We start from the raw sequence: 19,447 nt of genomic DNA, 5'->3' as shown, positions 1-19,447 counted from the left end.
CTTCGGAGCACGGGAGAGCAAAACGGTGAAGGATGCAATATAATGTGTTTAATATTTATTTGTATGTATTAACTTGTTAAACTAGTTTAAGCATCATTAAATATTGACATTAAAATTTCTCAATTTCCGATTTCCAAACCCATCAAAGTTTCCAATTCCATTCATAACCGAAACATAACTCAAAGTTTCAGCTTACCAAATCCCCTTTCCTTACTTTCCACAATAGGGTGACAAGAAATAACCCGGACTTATATTTTTGATCACAACTTTTTTAGAAACTATATTTGAGAAAAAATGCAGACACACAACTATTAAATAGCTATTATGTTAACAAATATTCATCCGGTGTCAAAGGGGCTTCCTTGGGCCGCAGGTCTTCTTCCGATAATCGATCCCATTTATCGATCCCATTTATCGATCCCATTTATCGATCCCATTTATCGATCCCATTTATCGATCCCGTTTAGTACATGCCCTGGACCATGGTAGAATTATACAAGGTAGTCTCGTCGGCTGCAAAATCGTTCGGGTTTTTTCCCCTATCGACCCGAACCCATATGAAAACACTCTCTCTCGCTCTATTTGTAGTGTCGATAGGGGGAAAAAAAGCCGACGAGACTACCTTGTACTTATTATACCATGCCCTGGACTCCATCGGATTGAGATCTGGCGAGTAAGGTGGCCATTCACTGGATGTGATAAAGTCTGGAAAATTTGCTTTGCACCAGTCCTGAGTCAATTTGGCTCTCATTTAGATGAGAACACATCTAAATTCAGAGTTATATTGTTAAAAATGAAATTAATTTAAATTCAAAATTATTTTTAAATTATGGAACTCCAGAAAAATAACGCATTTGTGTCGCTTTTAAAAAACTGTATAATATATATATTTTTATTTATAAAAAGACAGTCAGTCTTTGTGCAACAAATGTACATGGATAAATGCCGCGTTTACAATGGTTTTCCATTTTCTTGCTTGTTTATATTTATACTCTTGTTTTATTTTGGTTGTAAGTACCGTTAGGGAGGAGGGTTTTCTCTTGTGGTTGGTTAAGTAATAGTAATTAATTTTCTCTCGTTCTTTCGTTTCCGTTTAAGCGATACTATTTTGGTTCAAGTCCTTGTGTTTTATGTACATATTTAAACTAAATTACGAGCTACAAATTACTAGTTTGTGTGTTTTTTGTGTTGATGAATCTCGCTTTGAATTAAATGTAAGTACAGTGTGTGTGTGTGTTGTGTTGTGTTGTGTGTGGCGTGTGTTACAATAAATATCTCTAAGTTTAAGTATTCCTTAGGTGCTACGATACATACATACAAAGCTGCTAGGCAGAGGGGGCGGCAGAGGCGTGGTACAAAGGGGGTTGGGCGCATTTCGGGGGTGGAGGAGCGGGGAAGGCAGCTGCTACAAATACCGGACTCTGGGAAATTAACTAACATGCATACACATATACATACACAAAGGTCTGTTGAGTATTCTAAAACTTTATAGATTGTTTTTTGAAAATTATAAACGGTTGAATCTCAAAATTAATAAAAGGTTTCTAAAAAAGGCTTCATTGATTTTAGCACTCTCAAAATCAATCTCCAAATAAGTATTCGTTTCAAAATCGTTTTTTAAGTTAAGTGTTGCTTTTTTGAAATTTAGTGTTGAATAAATTTGTAAAATATTTTGATGGTATTCAGGTTCAACTATTTTTGTGGAAATTCTATAATATTTTTGAGCTTCCTAGTGTGATATCCATAAAGTTGGAATCCCCAACAGACCCGTCGGACCGATCGATCGATTATACAGATACAATTAGGGCTGCGGCTTAAAGTAGATCCTACAGATAGGGGCTAATGGCTACAGGAACTAGTGCTAGTGCTAACTCGCAAAGTTATAGCTGCGGATCGCCCGACCGGGCGTCACCAGCTCCACCTTGATGTTGGCGGTGGCCGTCACCTTGGTGGTGTTGCTGTCCGAGTGCGTCGTCTCCACCGTCACCTCCGGCTGCACCACGATGCTCTGCAGCTCCGGCGGATACGTCGCCGGAAACGCCGGCGGAAATTGTGGCGGCGGCGTTATCGGTGGCGCCGTCGGCGGCTGCTGCGGCTGGGCGGCCGCCTTGTGGTAGGCGGGGGGCGGGGCAGCGTAGGAGGCGGGACGGGACTCGCGCGGCTGGTAGCTCCAGTCGTTGGGCATCTGGATGGATGAGTTGCTGGACTTCCACGACTGCGGCTCCTCGGTGATCGTGGTCAGCGACGGGTCGTTCACGTCCTTGTGGTGGTAGTGGTGCGACTTCTGGCAGCTGCCCCGCGAGGATCGCGAGGATCCCTGCACCACGTACGACTTGCCCGATCTCTTGCTGCTCCGCACTGGCAGCGGCGACGGCGTGGATATCCTGTCGGGGTGCTCGAGCGGCACCAGCTCCGCCTCCGGGCCCAGCATGCTCAGCAGGATGGGGAACACCACCAGGCTGTTGCACGCCCCCACGCACAGCACCACCAGCAGGAGCCAGCAGAAGTGCCGGATCACGAACTCGAACGGCGAGGTGGAGAGCATGAACACCGCCACGCCGGAGGTCAGCATTCCGTGGACCAGGGGACCCAGGGCCATCTGCATGCTCAGCTGGACGCGTCGCTGTCGGTTGCCCACGGACGTCATGAAGCCCTGTAATTGGAAAGGAGATTTATTAGTTGGAGTTGCAAAACAGTAAGAGAAATTATCCACAAATATTTTAAAATCCGTTTACATAACAGGCATTTTCTCAATTTGTTGGAGTTATAAATAAGTAAGAGAACTTCTGTGTAAAGAACTTCTGTTGAAAGACAAAAATTAATTGATATCGAAAGTACTGAAATTGTATTTTAGGAGGTACGGAAATTGCAATACTGAATTGACTGAAATCATAGTGTTTGAATTGAGTTTAAAGTTTAAAAGCCTTAAACAAAGTGTGTATGGTAGTCTGATTACTACCATTATTTTTTATTGTATTAATAAATGAATTTAGTATGATTTCAAACTTTTAATCTGCTTGTAGAACAATATTTTCGAACGAATTATGCACAACTTTCCAATGTTTCATTACTTTGTTCCTGATTTTTACTGTCACTCATATCTCTTATAACTCACAGCCCTTGTTTGAACAGATTACTCACCAGTGAAATGAGCACGTTGAAGCAGAGCATCATGCCCACGCTGAGGATGAGTATGACTGCCGGGATGGCCGACAGCTTGATGCCCAGCAGGGTCATGGCCCCGAAGATCTGGGCCAGCGAGGCGAGCACACTGAGGATCACCAGGACGGCGGCCCAAACGGAGAGGAGGAGCAGGGAGACCAGGACCAAGGCGGCCAGGAGCACGCAGGCGAGGATCGTGGCCAGCGAGGAACGGAGGGTCATGTACTGCTCCCAGAAGATGAACGGAATGCCTGCACATTAAAAAAGAGATGAAGGTTAGTTGGGGTTAACTGGGAGTATTCAGTGCCACTTTCAACTCACCCGACGGATAGTTGGGCAGGCCGAAGCCCTCGAACTTGACGCTCAGATCGCGGATGTGACCTATCAGGGTCTTGATCTGCGAGGTGTCCGTCAGTCCGTGCAGGTAGAACGGCATCTGGGCGTAGACCAGCGGCAGGCTCTTCGGGATCTTCAGGTCGTACTCGTTCGGCTGGTGGAAATACTGGCGCGGTTCCGGATACAGTTTGCCCTGCACAAATTGAAGATGAGAATATAAAATTAATTGGGAGCTATTAAGAAATTTATGCTATAATAATTGTTAAAACAATACAACTAAAGATTAAAAAATGAACTCGAAAAAAGAGACATAAAAAAGTTACTTCGTTAAGTAAAGAAAAACATTAAATAAAAGTAGAATATTAATTATTAACTTAAATGAAATCAGAAAGATATTTCTACAAGGTGTGTAAATTGAAGCTTTAATATTTATTATTATTTATTTATTATAAATTTTTTAAGATTCTGAATTTTTCAATTTTTTAACTTGAATATTCTTTTTTTACTTTTGTGAAATGTTTCTGGGTTTGGAAACCCTTTGTTCAGACACAGTTCTGTTGAATATTTTTCGGATAATATAATATGACTGATAATTATCAAACTTTTAATCAGAAAATGCAATAAATATAAAAGCTACATGAGGTTTATTTTAGATATTGGGTTCTCAAATTGGTTTAAATTAAAAAATCGATTTCTTAAGTTATCCCTGGTAAATCAGGTAAATCTTAAGCGAAACCCACCTGGGAGGCTCCGTAGGCGAAGACGTCGTTGGTGGCCCACGCGGACAGGTAGTTGTAGAAGGCGCGCGGATTGATGATGCCGTCGCTGGTGACCAGGCGGTTGGTCTCCACGAGGCCCTTGTCCACCGGGTTGTCCACGTGGCCCGTCTGGACGATCAGCTTGTAGGCGAGGATGGCGTCGCTGCTGGCGTTCTGGAACCAGCACTCCTTGGTCAGCCTCCCATCGCGGATCTCCTCGTCGAAGGTCTTCTGCAGGTTGCTCAGCCAGTCGCGGAAGTGGAGCAGCCAGAAGTCCGGCAGTCCGCCGTTGTCGTTCTTGATCACATGGGGCACCCTCACGAAGGCGTCGTGGTAGTCCCTCAGCAGCTGCTGCTGCGTGGGATACTCGAAGTTGCCCTGGGTCACGGCGTACATGCTGTAGAAGCCGAAGAGTCGCGTCTGGGCGTCCAGGAACTTGTGCTCGTTGCTGTGCTTCGGCACCAGGTCAATGATGTCCAAGCCGTCCTGCAGCCGCGTGGAGGCGTACAAACTGGTGACCAGAGCGGCCAGGAATCCCATCACGGCGAGGAACTTCACCCAGCTGCGCATCAGGAAGGGCGTGTAGTGGTCGAAGGCGAAGCTGGCCAGCGAGAAGTGGGGCAGCGAACGAATGCCCTCGACTCCCCTTTGCTCCAGCAGAGGATTCTGGGCGGGCAGCGGCAGCCGGTTGTTGTTGTTGCATCCCTTCGGGTTCCTGGGTTGCCTGCCTCCCCGGCCGCCGTGGTTGTTGTTCACCGGCAGCGCGGGATGCGCCACCTTGGGCCGCTCCTTCCACACCGGGAAGCAGCAGCAGAAGATGTCCGCCCGGCCGGCGGTGCGCCGGCGCAGATCCAGCGAAATCATGGCGGGAAACACGAGCAGGGCAGCCGCCAGATTGGAGCACATCACGATGGCCGCCTGGAGGCAGAACACCTTCAGGGCGGGCACGGGAATGAAAGCGGCCGCGAAGAAGGATCCCGCCGTGCTGCAGGCGCCGAAGAGGATGCTCGGACCCACCTTCTTCAGGATCAGCTTGGTCTGCTCCCGGCGATTGCTCTCCGCGTAGGCGGCGGTCAGCATGAAGATGTGGTCCACGCCCAGTCCGAGGGCCAGGAAGGGCACCACCTGCGTGCTGGCCGCATTGAAGACGATCCCCAGCAGAGCACTCAGTCCCAGTCCCGCGGCCGTGCTGAAGCACATGAGCAGTACTCCGGCCACGCCCACACTGCTCTGGCCACGGACGGGATCCCGCCAGCGGAGGAGGGTGCAGAAGGCGTACAGAACGGTGACCGCCACTCCGATCACAATGGACACGGCGCTGGGGTGCGAGAACTTGGCCAGGATGTCGTCCAGGGCCGCCGAGCTGAACACGTAGATGTCGTAGTTGGCGGCGATCCGCGACTGCTTCCGGAGCAGCTGCTCCACCTCCCGGGAGAAGTTGCGCTGCCAGGCGCTGAGCACCTCGGCCGCCTTCTCCTGCGTCCAGCCGAGGTGGTGGACCTTGTAGTTGTCCTGCCACTGGTCGAACATCTCCTTCTCGGTCATCAGCTGCACCACCGACTGGAGGGCCTGCGCCTTCCTCAGGTGGCCGCTGCGGTTTCTCTTCGCCCCGCCCACGATCAGCTCCTCCGGCCAGTGCATGTGCTTCGCCGCATAGCCGTAGCATCCGCCGGAGAGGATAGCGCCCACGTCCGGCGGCTGGGTGCTGTTCTTGTTGGGAGCGGTGTTCGGGCAGCTCGGGTTCAGCGGATTCAGGCAGGGCTTCTCCATGTAGCCGCTCCCGATCGCCGCCCGCTTCATGTACTGCTCCACCGTCTCGAAGTCGAAGGTGATCTTCTCCTCGGACATCTTCTGCTTCATGTACTGCATCACCGAGGCGGGATTGAGGGTTGTCCACAGGAGTCGCTGGTTGAGGCCTCTGCGGGGGGGAGAAATGGGAAAATCAACATAGGTTGGGGAACACTTTTTGTGGAATAAGTTAACACTAGGGTATTAAATAACGCAGTTCAATATGGATATATTGCTAAGGAAATTAATAATGTGTAATTTATATATGAATAACCATATTTGCACTGATTAGCTATCTAGGAAAGCCTTATCCATGTTTATGTAGAACGCATTATATTAAAATAAGAAAAAAAAAAGAGTTTTTCAACTAAGATAAGATAAAACGAAAGCAGGCGCATTTAACTTTTTAATAAACATTTTTTTTTTACTTTTTAAATAAAATAAGAATTACCTTTGTAGATAATTTCCCGATTGGATTAGAGGAAGTAAATGATAAACTGCACTGTATGTACTTTTGAAATCTAGTTAAACCTTTGTGTATAAGTTCTTATGGCAGCTTGCTTGTAAAAAAATCACAAAAATGGAAAAGGAAATGGAAATGGAAAGCACTTCTAAGGGGTTTATATATTTACATGCTATATAGGTTATAGTAATAGTTAAGGACTTACGGTATCACAACCGCCGATTCCGGGCCGAGCAGCTGGCTGCCCTCCCAGAAGCAGTCGAGCGGGGTGATGATCGAGCACGGGATGAGGTGGCGCAGGATCTGCTCGATGTAGTAGATGCCCTCGAAGGAGGGCGTGCTCGGCATGTTGCACATGTCGCGCAGCCCCCACTCCGTGTCGTAGAGGTGCACCTTAACGGCGGTGGCCTTCACCAGGACCTCCAGATGGGCCAGCAGCGCCTGCGGATGCAGGACGGAAGCGTTGGGATCGTGGGTCGTCTGGATGAGCAGCTGGTGCGTCGCCGCCTCGTCCTCGCCAATTGTCTTCTGTGTGTAGGCCAGTTCCGCCTCCAGACGACCGCCCTCCTGGATCCACAGCTGGTGCACCTTCGAGTGGATCTGGGCGCTCTTCAGGCCCACGCAGAAGGTGCTTAGCACCAGGATCGCCACAAAGAGGACCTTTCCCGCGTGCTTCTGCACGGAGCTCCCGAGCGTTTCGAGGTGGGACTGGAATACTGATCGCAGATAGATCGCCGTGCGGCTGCCACGCGCCTTCCCCTGGAAAATATAAAAGAATAGGAAACCTTAGTTAGGATACTTTTAAGTTTTACTTAGTAGATTCCCCTTGCTGCTATGAACAACGCATTAAAATTATAACGAAACAGCGTGTGGTCATGTGATTTATTTGTTTTGCTCCGCACAGGGGCGTAGTCTATAGGGTTTCTAAAAGAAGTTCACTAAATAATCAAATCAAAGCTGATCAAATCTGAAGCTTTGACTATAATAGTAAATATAACATTATGAGTAATAACAATATTTGAGCAACCATACTCTCTAGTTCTATATTACAGTGAATATTTCAGATTCCTGAGAGATTTGCTTACCCCCTCGCCAGGCCACAGATTCCCGACTCCACCCAGAGTCCCGGACCGAGATCCCAAACCCTGGAACCACAAAAACAACACAAGACGCCGCTGTCGTCATTGGCGGGCCGAAAAAAGGCGAACCTATAATCGCCTGCTTGGGCAATTGGATCGATCGCTGCTCAGGCTTTGGGCCTGGCTCAAACCCGGCAACCATTCCGCTCCCCCTGACCCTCATCCCGATATTTCGTGCTGCTTCTCCGTTCTCCAGCTGCTGCAGTGCTGCACGGAAATTGAGCCCCTTTCCCAAAAACAAAACGAAAAAACCCCAAAGAGCCAGGAAAAAATAATAATGAGGCTCGCGCTAACGCTAACGTCTCAATCGAAGTTTTAGTCCAACAATCAGACAAACAGTGGAACGAGTTTTTGTTTTAAAACGCAAAATAATATATGGAAATAATTGGGTTCTTTAGAATTAGAAGACATAAATTATTTTCAATTATTTGTTTTTTAATGAAGCATTTTTAATGACTGATTTTAATTTCACAAGATGACTGCCTGCAAACAAGTTATTAATTAAGCAAAGGAATTTACTTTAAAAACGCAAAATAATATATGGAAATAATTGGGTTCTTTAGAATTAGAAGACATAAATTATTTTCAATTATTTGTTTTTTAATGAAGCATTTTTAATGACTGCCTGCAAACAAGTTATTAATTAAACAAAGGAATTTACTTTCCAATTTATTCAGAAACAAGTTTTTGGTAATGTATGATTAAGCCATAAAGCAAATGTCACTAAAATTACGGGTTTTCAATTTTGAACAGAATGAATACAAGAAATTCTGGAGTAAGTTTCTTTATCATGAGCTTGCACCACTGTGCAGCACCACTGTGGTGGCGCACCCAGCGAAGTCGGGGATCGAGGCATCCAAATAACACATTCCACACAGACCCCAACTCGAATCTTCTCGAAGTTTGGCTCTTCTCTTCTGGAGGCTCCTTCGCTGCCTCCGCCTTTTATCGCTTTTCACAGATTTTTCCCGGCCAAGTCAGGTTGTGGCCAGCAAAACCAAAAAAAAAAAAAAAAAAAAAAAAAATAAAAGAAGTGGAGAAGAAACTTGAGGCACCCAGAAAATGGCTTTATTGTTTGGTCTTCAGAGCGTTTTACGACTACCGTTAAGATAGAGCGGGAGTCACTCGTAAATAATCCGCCGCTTAATGTCTTTGTTTGCCCAGGATCAAGAGTTTTCGGATGGATTGGGTATATATTCTATATGTATATGTAGTGGATGGGATAGGATACCGATCCCTGCACTTCCTGCTGCTTGTTTATGCAGCAGAGTTTGCTGCATTTCCGCAATCGCTGAAGAGTGAAACATCAAACGCGGCGCGCCCGACTTTGTCGCCATTAATTAAGTCGTTGGCGGCACATCCACTTTGAGACTGCCTGTGGCGGCGACCTGTTCGTGGAATTTTTCCATAATTTCCTCCCCCCCTCCGTTTCACAACAACAACAACAACAACAACAACACCAACAACAAGAACAACAAGGTGCGCAAACAAAAGATGCACAAAATTCTAGGAATCCCTGGCCACAAACATTGTTGCCTTCTTTTCTTGGCCCCTTGGGGCGGCAGGGCCTAAAAATAAACTTAATCTAGATTAGGCCGGCATTCCAGTGGCTCGCAAACTGTGCGGCTCAAAGATTGAGCCATCAACGCTTGTCAGCAGCCGTCTCTTTCGCTCCGCTCCAGTTGTCTCTTTCTGTTCTTTGCTTTGAGCCTCGAAAACACGCTGCTCGATCTGTGTGACATATCATCAATCTTTCGCTGTTTTTGCCTTGCGTGCCTTCCTTTTATTTTCCGCAGCTCAGTTTTTCTTTTTTTTTTTTTTTTTTGCCCACCCCCGCAGATCTTGTTCGCTGTGAGGAAATGTCACGCATTGATTTATGATCCTGCCCGGGGTTTCCTCTCCTCAGCGCTTTCAAATGAAAATGTTACTTTGCTGTGGCTCTTTGTAGTGGCCTTTGTTGCTGCTGTTGCGACAGCTTCATTAGAAATGCGCACACACAGCGGCCTGGACTGGAGGCTCTCCAGCCTCCAGCCTAATCCGCTGCCCAGGAACCCGGGGAAATGAAGGCAGCCTCGGAACACTCGCTGCCATGACGAATGGGTGCGAGGGAGACGCAAGACGGCGGCCGAAAAAGAAGACGGCAGTTGGGAACAGCAGGTGCAGGTAGATGGCATTGGGTATAAGTGTATCACAAGTACACCGAAAGAAATTCAGGATCATGGTTTCGAAACCTGAATGTTATATGTTCATTAAATGATCTATTTTTTGTCAATAATTCTAAATTTGATCAATCAATGTATCGAAATCTAAAGAAATAGGTAAGAGATAGTATCAAATTACTTATGAATCAATAGATCAATTTAAAAACCGAGTAAACAAACCATTTATGTTCTATATGTATTTGTATTTATATTTATGTTTAATGTTAGATATTTGTTAAATGTTTTTTTTCACAGCTAAAAATAAGAGATCTGTATGACATAATTAGTGCAATGAATCAAAACTCTTTTAAATTCTTTAGTTAGAAAACAAGTTATCTTATTTAAGTTATTCTTGTTTGTTTTATTAAAATAGTTCCCACATTTCCTGGTACAACCTTTCTCACGTCAAAGCTTTCTTCAAAGTAAACCAAAAAATAAATCGAATGTTTAGAGTTCTCTGTTCTCGCTGTAAACAATCTCGAAATCTTGAAATCTCCGCATCACGCATCAATCAATCAAAAGACCCGACACATCAACTGGCCGGGGCAAAAAACGAAAATCGAATTTCCTGCGCGGCCCCCCACGGTGGTTGACTACTTAATTACACGGACCGCTTCGGGAACCACTCTAAATATGAAAAAAAAAAAAAACAATCTTTTCCATGCCACTCGCAAACCCAAAAACCACTTGAGTCGCGGCTCGAATATGGTGCGTTGGTCCATAAAATATGAGCGCACCCAGTTATGCCGCAATAAAAATCGAATGCAAAACCTCAAATAAAACAAAAGCATTTTAGCATAAAATGAAATTCAATATGGCAGACCACCCAGAGACATCAATAGAATTATGTATATGGACAGGCGATTCCATTGCCAACCAAAATTTATGGATTCGGCGGGAGCGTGAATCACTTGCGGGGAATCTTTGCGGATCTCAGCGATCGCAGCTCCAGGGATTACCGATCTGTATATGGAATCGGATGCGAGGGGCAGCTTTCCCATGTTTCTCACGTAAGCGTGTGCCATAAAACTTGTAGCTACCATAAAAGTTATATGCCACTTGATAACGTTTTTGAATACGAATCCCATGACTTATACTTTTTTCTTTTATTTTTCCTGTATCGCCCGCCTGGCATTTAAATGGAGCAGTGTTTTTATTTTCACATGCCGTTCACACAGCTGCGGAGGCTGTCAAACAAAATAGCCAAAGAAATGGATATACTGCGTCACCGCTGGGACTATTCAGTGTTTATTTTTAGCAGGAACACCGAATTCCCTATTATATCGCTCCGCGCACACAGATTTTGCCGCCGTTAAAAAGGACCACACACAGCAAACACATTTGCCGGGTCGGGCTGAGAAGTAAATTGATTTCGAGGCAATTAAAAATGAGGCCCAAGCGAATGTGAAACCGTTGAATGCAAATTCTCGTTGCCGCCAATTTATGGCGCCCCCAAAACGTGACTAGCAAACCGTCCGCCGCATTTATTACCATTTTATGCTCTTTTTATTTTTTGCAGCGAGCCCGAAAAATAAAAGAAGACATGATACTCGTATTTGCATGCCCGTAAAACGAAATCGTTAAAAAAAAAGGTTTGAAGGTCACAGTGCGGCTCAGGTGAGCGTTCAGTGAGACGATTTACAGTTAACTCCAGAAGCGCCAGGTGCAAAAAATAAAGGCACAAGGACCACCGCCGAAGCTCCCTGATTATTTTCCCTCCTTGGGGCAGTCTGTCAAGAGAGTTTTGTAATAACTTCGATTTCAACTGCACAACGCAGAGTGCAAAGCGAAGTAAACTGAAGTGAAGTGAAGTTCACCTGCCCTCTGAAGAGGCCGTAACAATTTTAATTTCTTTATTATTTCGTCTGAAAATCGAAAACGCAGCCTACCTGACCACCGGCACTCGCATTCACAGGTACACACGCACTCTGCGTATCGTATCGTATGGATGGTATCGTATTCGTATTCGTATTCGTGTGCGTATTCGTATCGCTTCGAGTTCGAGTTCGAGTTCGCGTCCGTTCAGCGGAGTTTTGTCCGTCCGTTTGTCCGCCTGTCCGTCTGTCTGTCCGTTAACTGCTTTTTCAGTGAATTCCGTGATTATTGCTTGAATGTTTCTTTCCGGTATTCGCTCTCTGTCACCGTGTCTCCGCAGTGTACGAGTATACCTTTTATTTTGTTTTTTTTTTTTTTCCTGGCTCTAGTAGGTCTTGATCGTAAGTAAGCCCCTCTCTGGGGTTTCGGGTTTTCGTCTTTCGGCTTTCGGTTTTCGGTTTTCGTTTTTGGGTTTTGAGTTTTGGGCCTGGTCTTGGGCTTGGGCTTGGGTTCGGGCCGCGTGCTGTGTGGTCGAGTTAATGTCTTCATAATTCTCCTGATTTTTCTTCTCTCTCTCTTTCTTCGGGCCGTTGTTGTTATGTCTTGCTTCGATCGCGCTGAGGCCTCAGACTGATGAAGACAATAACAGTTTTATGTGCGGCTCGTCTCTCGGCCAAAGTCGTTGCCGTTGTCGACGTCCCGTCCCTAATGAAGCCCAAGCTGTGGCCGTCTGTACAACAACGTTTCGTGTTTTTTTCCTCGGTTTATTTTCATTTTTTCCCTCACTTTTTTTTTGGGTTTTTGGTTGTATTTTTTTCTTGTGAGTGAGTTCCAGTTCCCCGCGCCAGCTGCAGATGGCAGATCGAGTCAAGTTGGCCACGTTGGTGCGTCGCCGAGTGTGTGTGAGCCTCGGCAGATGAAGCTGTCAATTGTGGGATCGCCGTGTGGGAGTTATGTGGGCCATTGGGCTCGTTCCGGGGGAAACGGGTTCAGTTCCCGGACAATGGGTCAGGGGATTATGTAAAGCGACAGGGATGGGTTACTTATGAATGGGGTGGAATCCGATTAGGGGATCTAGATATAATAATACCCAATGAAGGAAACCTACCTACCACATAGGATACACTCCAAATGATTGGATATTGCAGTGACAAATACTTTTCTTTACCCATTTCGTTAATTACTTCAAGGCACATTCAAACTATCCTTGTAAAAGATCTATCAGTTCCCCGAAGTGGACAGTTTCCAGGCGGTACACACCTTATCTTGTTTTGCTTTCAACACGCCCAGCATGTTAAATTACAGTTAACTTGTTAAGCACTTCCTCTCTGTTTCAGTGTAACCCTAAGCCGGAAACGCCTGTAGGCGTGAGATATCTTCATCGACATTGTTCGACGGCCTTCTGGGAAGCGGCATCCCGTCGATGGATCTATGTATACTATACTATATTCTACCCTTCTGCGAGGGCTCGGCCATTTATGCAGGTATCTCCCGCTCCCTATTTGTGTCACTCCTCGGGGGAGTTTGCTCAAGGATTACCCTCCACTCTCCACTCTCCACTCGCCACTCTCCACTTGAGATCCCGACTCACCCTCGCCTTTCCTTCGGTCCAAAGTCTTTGATCTTTTCTTTCCGTCTTCTTTTTTGTGTTCGTAAATATTTCTTAAGTATTTAATTGTATGTTTCAGAACTGCTTTTTTTTTTTTGTTTGTGGGGGGCCATCGCTATCTGAACTTGTCCCCAGCCACTCGACAATATCGAATAACAAATATTGATCGCGAGTGTGACAATGATTTATTTGCCTTACGCCTAACGCGCTCGAGATCTTATCAACCAGATAACGATCTGGAAATTATAATATTTGACTTACGGTCCGAAAGTCAATAGGCATGCTATCTGTCTGTTGCTGGGGTCTTGATTAAATATTTAAGTTACCTAGCTTGTTGATTTCTAAAAGGGAAGAAGAAACTACTTTCAAAACATGGAGCATGTCTCTTGTTAAAATATGTTTACAACCTATAAGATGTGCCTATATTACAATTACATAACTTGTTCACATTAAAAAACCTTGTCCAAAGATTAAATTTAATGAAACATATCCTTATAATATTGAGAAGCAAATGAGTATCATTACGTCCACTGAAATCATCTTTGAAAAAAAAACATAAAGCGGTTAATTCTCCAAGAACAAGATAGCTTTTTCCAAGATGCAATTTACTTGTTTACCCTGATAATTAAGATGCTGCCGCTTATTGTCAATTTCAAAGTTTAAGCTACTGGTTTTTGTTTTCTGAAGATGTTTTCCTCTTAGTTTTGGCCATGTCAATTTGATAAATGTTTGCCCCTTGTCTGTGTGGATGCCACAAATATTTGTGTTTGTTTTTCGTGAGCAGTTGTGAAAAAAGCGAAACGGACATCTCCCGGCATGACTAAACAAATTTATTGCCCACTGGCAGCGAAGCCTTCTTCTTCAAAATGCCGCCAATGTTGCTCAACTTCCTGTGCAAAGTGTGTGCGTTTCGGTGCGAGTGTGTTTGCCTTACAATTGGCACAGCGAACGGAGAACGGAGACTTTGGGGGAGCGGGAGGGAGAGGGGGGAAGGGGGGGGACAAGCGATTTCATTCATGAATTCATATGTATCTTATAGATACAACGAGCGTCGGGCGAATACATGGCCTGCATCGATAGTGCGGCATTGCCATAAATGAGATTTCAGCTTGTGTGATTTTGTGTCGCCGGACTTAGGGCAAATAATAAATAAATATCGATGGACAGGCCGAGCGGGTAGATAAATGCAGCTATGAGATACCCTAAGTCAAAATAAAAAAAAGATACAAGCACTGGATGATGATTTGTGGTGAACACATGTAAACGAATCTTTGCGGGTAAAAATAGAAGAAAGTGTTTTCCTTGTAAATTCATTTGATTTATGGGGGAATTCCGTAAATGCAACTTTCAACAAAAATCATAAATATCCCGTCTTTCATTGAATTTGAGGCTTGCTTTACAATTTGTAAAGAATTATGAAGAAATATTAAAAGCAATAAGTATGTCAATAATCTAAAATGTAAACTCCTTGCTTATCTTAAAAGTCGTAAAAAAAAAACTTAACAAGTTACGAGTGAAAAATATTTCCTAAAAAATAAACTTATCTTCAGTTATATAGATAATTGTTGAGAATTTTTTCAATTGAACCCTAGTAAACGATATCAACTATTCGCTGTACCCTCGAAGCAAAGATCGTCGTTGAGTAAGTAATTCTCGGCTCCATTTGGCATTCATATCATGAATGAAAACGTCATCCCCTGAAAGACAACGCAGACCTCCCAGCAACAAGAAAATAAAATTTTTTCCAGAGAAGTAAATAAACAAAAATAATAACAATAATCGCGCTGGCCAATTTGCATAGCCGCCAAAAAAAGAGAAGTAAACGCACTTCAATCGCTCGCCAGCTTCGTTAGACGATTTTAATGTCTTAATATATTTCGTTAAATTGAGTCATTAAAATAAATCGCCATCGACGATGATGATGACGACGACGACGACGACCACAAAAGACGCTGACGATGTCGGCGCCATCACGATCGATCGTTTGCCACAACTTTCCAGAGGAGTTCAGGATGGGGCAGAGTCAAAAGCACGTTACAACCGAGCCCCGAGAGACTTTACGAGAAATAATTGAGATGCACACACACACACACACTTAAACACACACATTGAGAGGGCAAAAACAAGAGGAAAACCAACTCGGTGGGGAGCGGTGGGGCAAATGGGGGAACAACAACAGAGCAAGACACGCCACGCGGTCGCCGAGCAACTGCATCTGCAACTGCAACAATGATGAAGACATCAAGCTGTAAAAAAGCATCAGAGAACCAGCGAGAAAACTCGAGGCGGTCCACACAGAAAAATTGGCTTTGTTTGTGGTGTTTGATAAAAAGATTTAAAATGATTAAATAATTATCATAAATAGATTTAAAAGAGTGCTTTTTATGCAAAGATCAAAAATACTTTTCAATGTTTGAACAGAACCACAGAAAAGTTACCAATTTAAATAAAATTGTGTTGATAGAATAGGGTTTTTTTTATGTTTTGGTTTAATTAATACAATTTTCTAATTTTCAGTGTGGTGGCAAACAGTTTTGCAGCCACTGCTTAAGCAGCAGAGGCAACAAATACAAAACGCGTGCGTCAGTGAAATTTTTCCTTTACCTCGGCGTTTTTTCGCTTTTTGGGCCACCCGCACTCAATGGCCCAAACCAAACCCGAAAAACGATCTCTGTCTGCTTCATTTGCATCGGCGGCAATAACAACAGCAAACCGAAATGCTTTTGGCAACGACAATGGGTATAATGATTGCTTACTGTTCTTTTTGAGTTAGAAAACTTAACAACGAATTCGGGATACTCTGAAGGCAAAGTACTTTTGTATTTAGATAAGGGAAGCAGGATATTGGAAGCTGTAGATAACTGAAATATCTTGCTTTTAAAGCTTAAATACAGTTGTGGTTTTAAGAAACGAAAAGCAAGATCATATTCTTCAAGCTTCAGGACTTGCCAATTTTAAAAAATTATTTGTACAATACTCAATGTTGAAAATGCCAAAATTTTCAGCTAATAAACAGATTATTTGAAATGTAGATTGCGCATTACGTCACGCATGTTTCTAATCAATCTGCCGAGAGTTCCCAACCAAAGCCGCCCCAAAGCCCGTATCAAAGAGCATCTGAGAAATGCTGGGCATGGGCGGTGGGGCAGGGCTGCAGGGGAATGGGAGGGGGGGGCCCAAAGAGGGGTCTCTGGGGAGTGGGAGTGGCTTTGGGAGGGGGAGGGGGAGGGGAAGAAGGAGGGGGAGGGCGATGGCAGTCCAGCCAGCAGCAGCACGTACGAAATGACTCTCGCGGAGACCTCGGCGCCCACCCATGTTGGACGATCTCACAGATACGCACCAACACCAGCGCACCGAAGGCAAGTTGTTGCTGGCGTTGTTTATTATTTTTTTTTGCTGCGGCTGCTAAAGCTTTTTGCCTTTTGCCTTTTCGGCTGCTTTCCACTACTGGATCTCCTGCTGCTGCTGCTGCTGCTGCTGCTGCTGCTGCGGCTGCCTTTTTGCCCAGTCTTTTTGCCGTTTTCTGTGCCTTGCTGTTTTTGGCGCTCGCTGCAGTTGCAGTTGCAGTTGCAGTTGTTATTGTTTCTGCTTTGCGGTCAGGCCAACTCCGCACAGTAGCGCCAACGTAATGAAGTTGTCTGTGGATATGTCCGTCTGGATCGGATCGTTGGGTCCCGCGATCGCGGTCTCAAGTCTCAAGTACGAGAGTCCTGCTGTGTGTCTGCGCAGCGAAAATAGTTGTAGATTGATGGCAGTGCACGGAGAAAAATGGCCAAACCAAATTGGTAACACATTTTGTATGTGAAGCTACGAGGTCAACTAGGATTATTGTTGCAAGACTCATAAACCATTTAACAATACCTTTTTTTTTTGACTATTATAAGTTTTTAAGCCTTTTTTTTATAAAAATAAAATATTCTCTTGTTCAAAGCTATCAACTGATTTTGCGACCAATCGCTTTATTAACAAATGTCTTTATATAAAAGGTAAATCCTCCACGCTTTTTAGATTTAAAAACAAAATTAGCATATAAGCCGATTGGCTACATATTGGGCATCGATTTTAGCTAATCACTGTAATTAATAGGCTGCCGAGCCAACCAAAATCAGACAACTCTATTAACCAGAGAATCCAGCCAAAGAAAACGAAACGAAATGAAATCGAATCGACTGGAGAAGAAGACATCGACAACGAAAAAACGCGAAAAATATTGCGAGAGATATTGGCAATAAAATTTATTGAAATCTGTCCCGGCGACTTAATGGCCGCATTAAACAAAGGCCGCAGTGCTTGGGCTTTACAGTCGAACTTCTACAAAACATACCTTTCCTTTATCTTGTTTTTTTAGTTACAGCAGAAGGAAAAGCTTCAACTCTTATTTTTTGTAACAAAAAATCATTTTTGCTTGCTCTCATATTTTTTTTAAGAGTTTTTTGATTTTGAACTATAAAAAATAATGCATCATTCGGTGTATAAAAGACTTTTCACTTTAAAATTGTATCAGTAAATTAAAATGGTGTTTTTAAAACTTAAAAAAAACATTTTAGTTGAATTTTCCCTCTCTTATTTTTAATTTTAACTGAGTTGTATGTATGAATTTCTTAACTTTAAAAAAGAGTTTGATCAATTTTCCGAAGAAGTATAATAAAAGTTAGCAACATATTCGGTTAAAAAATGCATTTTATATGCGATAAAAAAAACTTAAAAAACTAAACCAATATTATATTAAAAAATCCTTAGTAGTTGATGTCTGGCTTATATGGTTTCCACTGTATCTGGACACTCACCTTATCTATCTGATCGAGCGCCACTTGGGCGTCCACCCAGCTGGTGCGTATGTAAAGATCCGAGAATAATTTCTCATCGACCACATCGCCGTGTGTGTCCGGAACGCGTGGGAGGCTGTCGCGGTCCATTATGGTTATGTTTACAGCCGGATTCCGGACGGAATCGAGTGAAGAAGTGCAGGGGTGCGTTTGGGTCTTTCTATAGTGCCTGCCGTTTGTCTGCGTCCCGAAACTGAGACTTAGGAGGCAGTGTGCGGATAGTTCGTGGACTTTCGGTTCGATCAATTGTTATTGGGATCTCGTATTTTGTTTGGCTGCATTTTGCACTGCACTCTGCATTTTTTCCTTTTCTTGGTTTTTTCCTTCTTTTTGATGAAGAAGAGTCGCTCTCCCCCGCTCGTTAGCTCTCTCGCTCTCGCACGCTGTGTATCTGAGCTCTCTTTGTGTTGTTTGGTTTTGTTGTGATTGCTGGCTTCGCTTTTGCTGGGTTTTTTCGACGATTCAAACGCGGTTTTCGGATTTTATCTTGGACACAATTTGTTTGGGGAATTTGACAGAATTTTCACACATCATTTACACATGGAAAAGCGACAGGCGGACGCCTCACGTTTTCGGTTTTCGGTTTTCGGTTTTCTCTCTCGCCTTTCGCTCTTTATTTTTACTTTACTTTGCTTTACACTTCGCGACGCACACACACATTAACACTGGCTCGTTTTTGTTGTTGCCTGGCATTTAATCCATTAACTTCGCTTCGCATCCGTGAAGTACAATTTCTTAGCTTTACTACGAGTTCTGTGCCATATATCTTGTTGGTATACCACACACAGAGTGCCAGCAGTCGGAAATGGAAATGAAAATGGAAAGGTAAGTCGCCGCGCTCCGCACTCACAACCGTTTCGTTTGAGGATCGCTCGAATTCTGAGAGATGTATCTGTATCTCGTGGATGCGGCACGCCAGTCGGCCAACAACTTCATTAAAAGAGCGTGCGCCAGACTCTCTCTGGCTCTCGCCCCCGTGTGTGTGCCACATTCTGCGCCGGTGTGTGTGAGCAACCGACTAACAGACAGTTCTCTCCTAGCTCCGGCTCTCTTCTCGCTCTCTTGAGCCGTATGCGGCCATTTTGGTTTGAGCACGCTCTCTACGAGGGCCGATACAACAGTAGCTCATTCTCTAAAATACCGAGGGGTGTTTTAAGAGTTTTTAGAAAAAATACCAAACTTGCATTGCATGTTAGAAACAAATTCTTCTTAATTTAAAAGATATTATCATTTTATTATCCGGTTTTAAACTTATAATAGGGATATTAATTATTTTTCTACAGTTGACAACAACCAGTCTTAAAATATTAAAATACAGGTTTGATTTATTTTTAAAGACACATTTTAAGG

The 19,447-nt window shown here is 44.1% G+C and overlaps 1 protein-coding gene across 1 annotated transcript; it reads right to left on the bottom strand.

The window, feature by feature from the left end:
* Positions 1 to 859: 859 nt before the first annotated feature.
* Positions 860 to 18,993, bottom strand: LOC108090439 (protein patched). Its single transcript, XM_017189117.2, has 6 exons — positions 18,059 to 18,993; positions 6,713 to 7,266; positions 4,239 to 6,174; positions 3,484 to 3,691; positions 3,142 to 3,413; positions 860 to 2,653 (listed from the first exon to the last, which is right to left on the bottom strand). The coding sequence occupies exons 1-6, from the start codon at positions 18,185 to 18,187 to the stop codon at positions 1,868 to 1,870; spliced, it is 3,885 nt and encodes a 1,294-aa protein (XP_017044606.1). The 5' UTR covers positions 18,188 to 18,993; the 3' UTR covers positions 860 to 1,867.
* Between the last annotated feature and the right edge of the window lie 454 nt (positions 18,994 to 19,447).

This window comes from Drosophila ficusphila, unplaced genomic scaffold (assembly GCF_018152265.1).
Source record: "Drosophila ficusphila isolate 14025-0441.05 unplaced genomic scaffold, ASM1815226v1 contig_414, whole genome shotgun sequence".
Lineage (NCBI taxonomy): Eukaryota > Metazoa > Arthropoda > Insecta > Diptera > Drosophilidae > Drosophila > Drosophila ficusphila.
The sequence above is the reverse complement of the archived record's forward strand: the minus strand, read 5'-3'. Positions and strand labels throughout refer to the sequence as shown.

Excerpts from the sequence above, each read along its gene's own strand:
- LOC108090439 (XM_017189117.2), bottom strand. The coding sequence starts at position 18,187 with ATGGACCGCGACAGCCTCCCACGCGTTCCGGACACACACGGCGATGTG. Across the intron at positions 7,267-18,058 it reads CGCTCGATCAGATAGATAAG|GGGAAGGCGCGTGGCAGCCG; the intron begins GTGAGTGTCCAG and ends TATATTTTCCAG. Across the intron at positions 3,414-3,483 it reads CCTGCCCAACTATCCGTCGG|GCATTCCGTTCATCTTCTGG; the intron begins GTGAGTTGAAAG and ends TTTAATGTGCAG.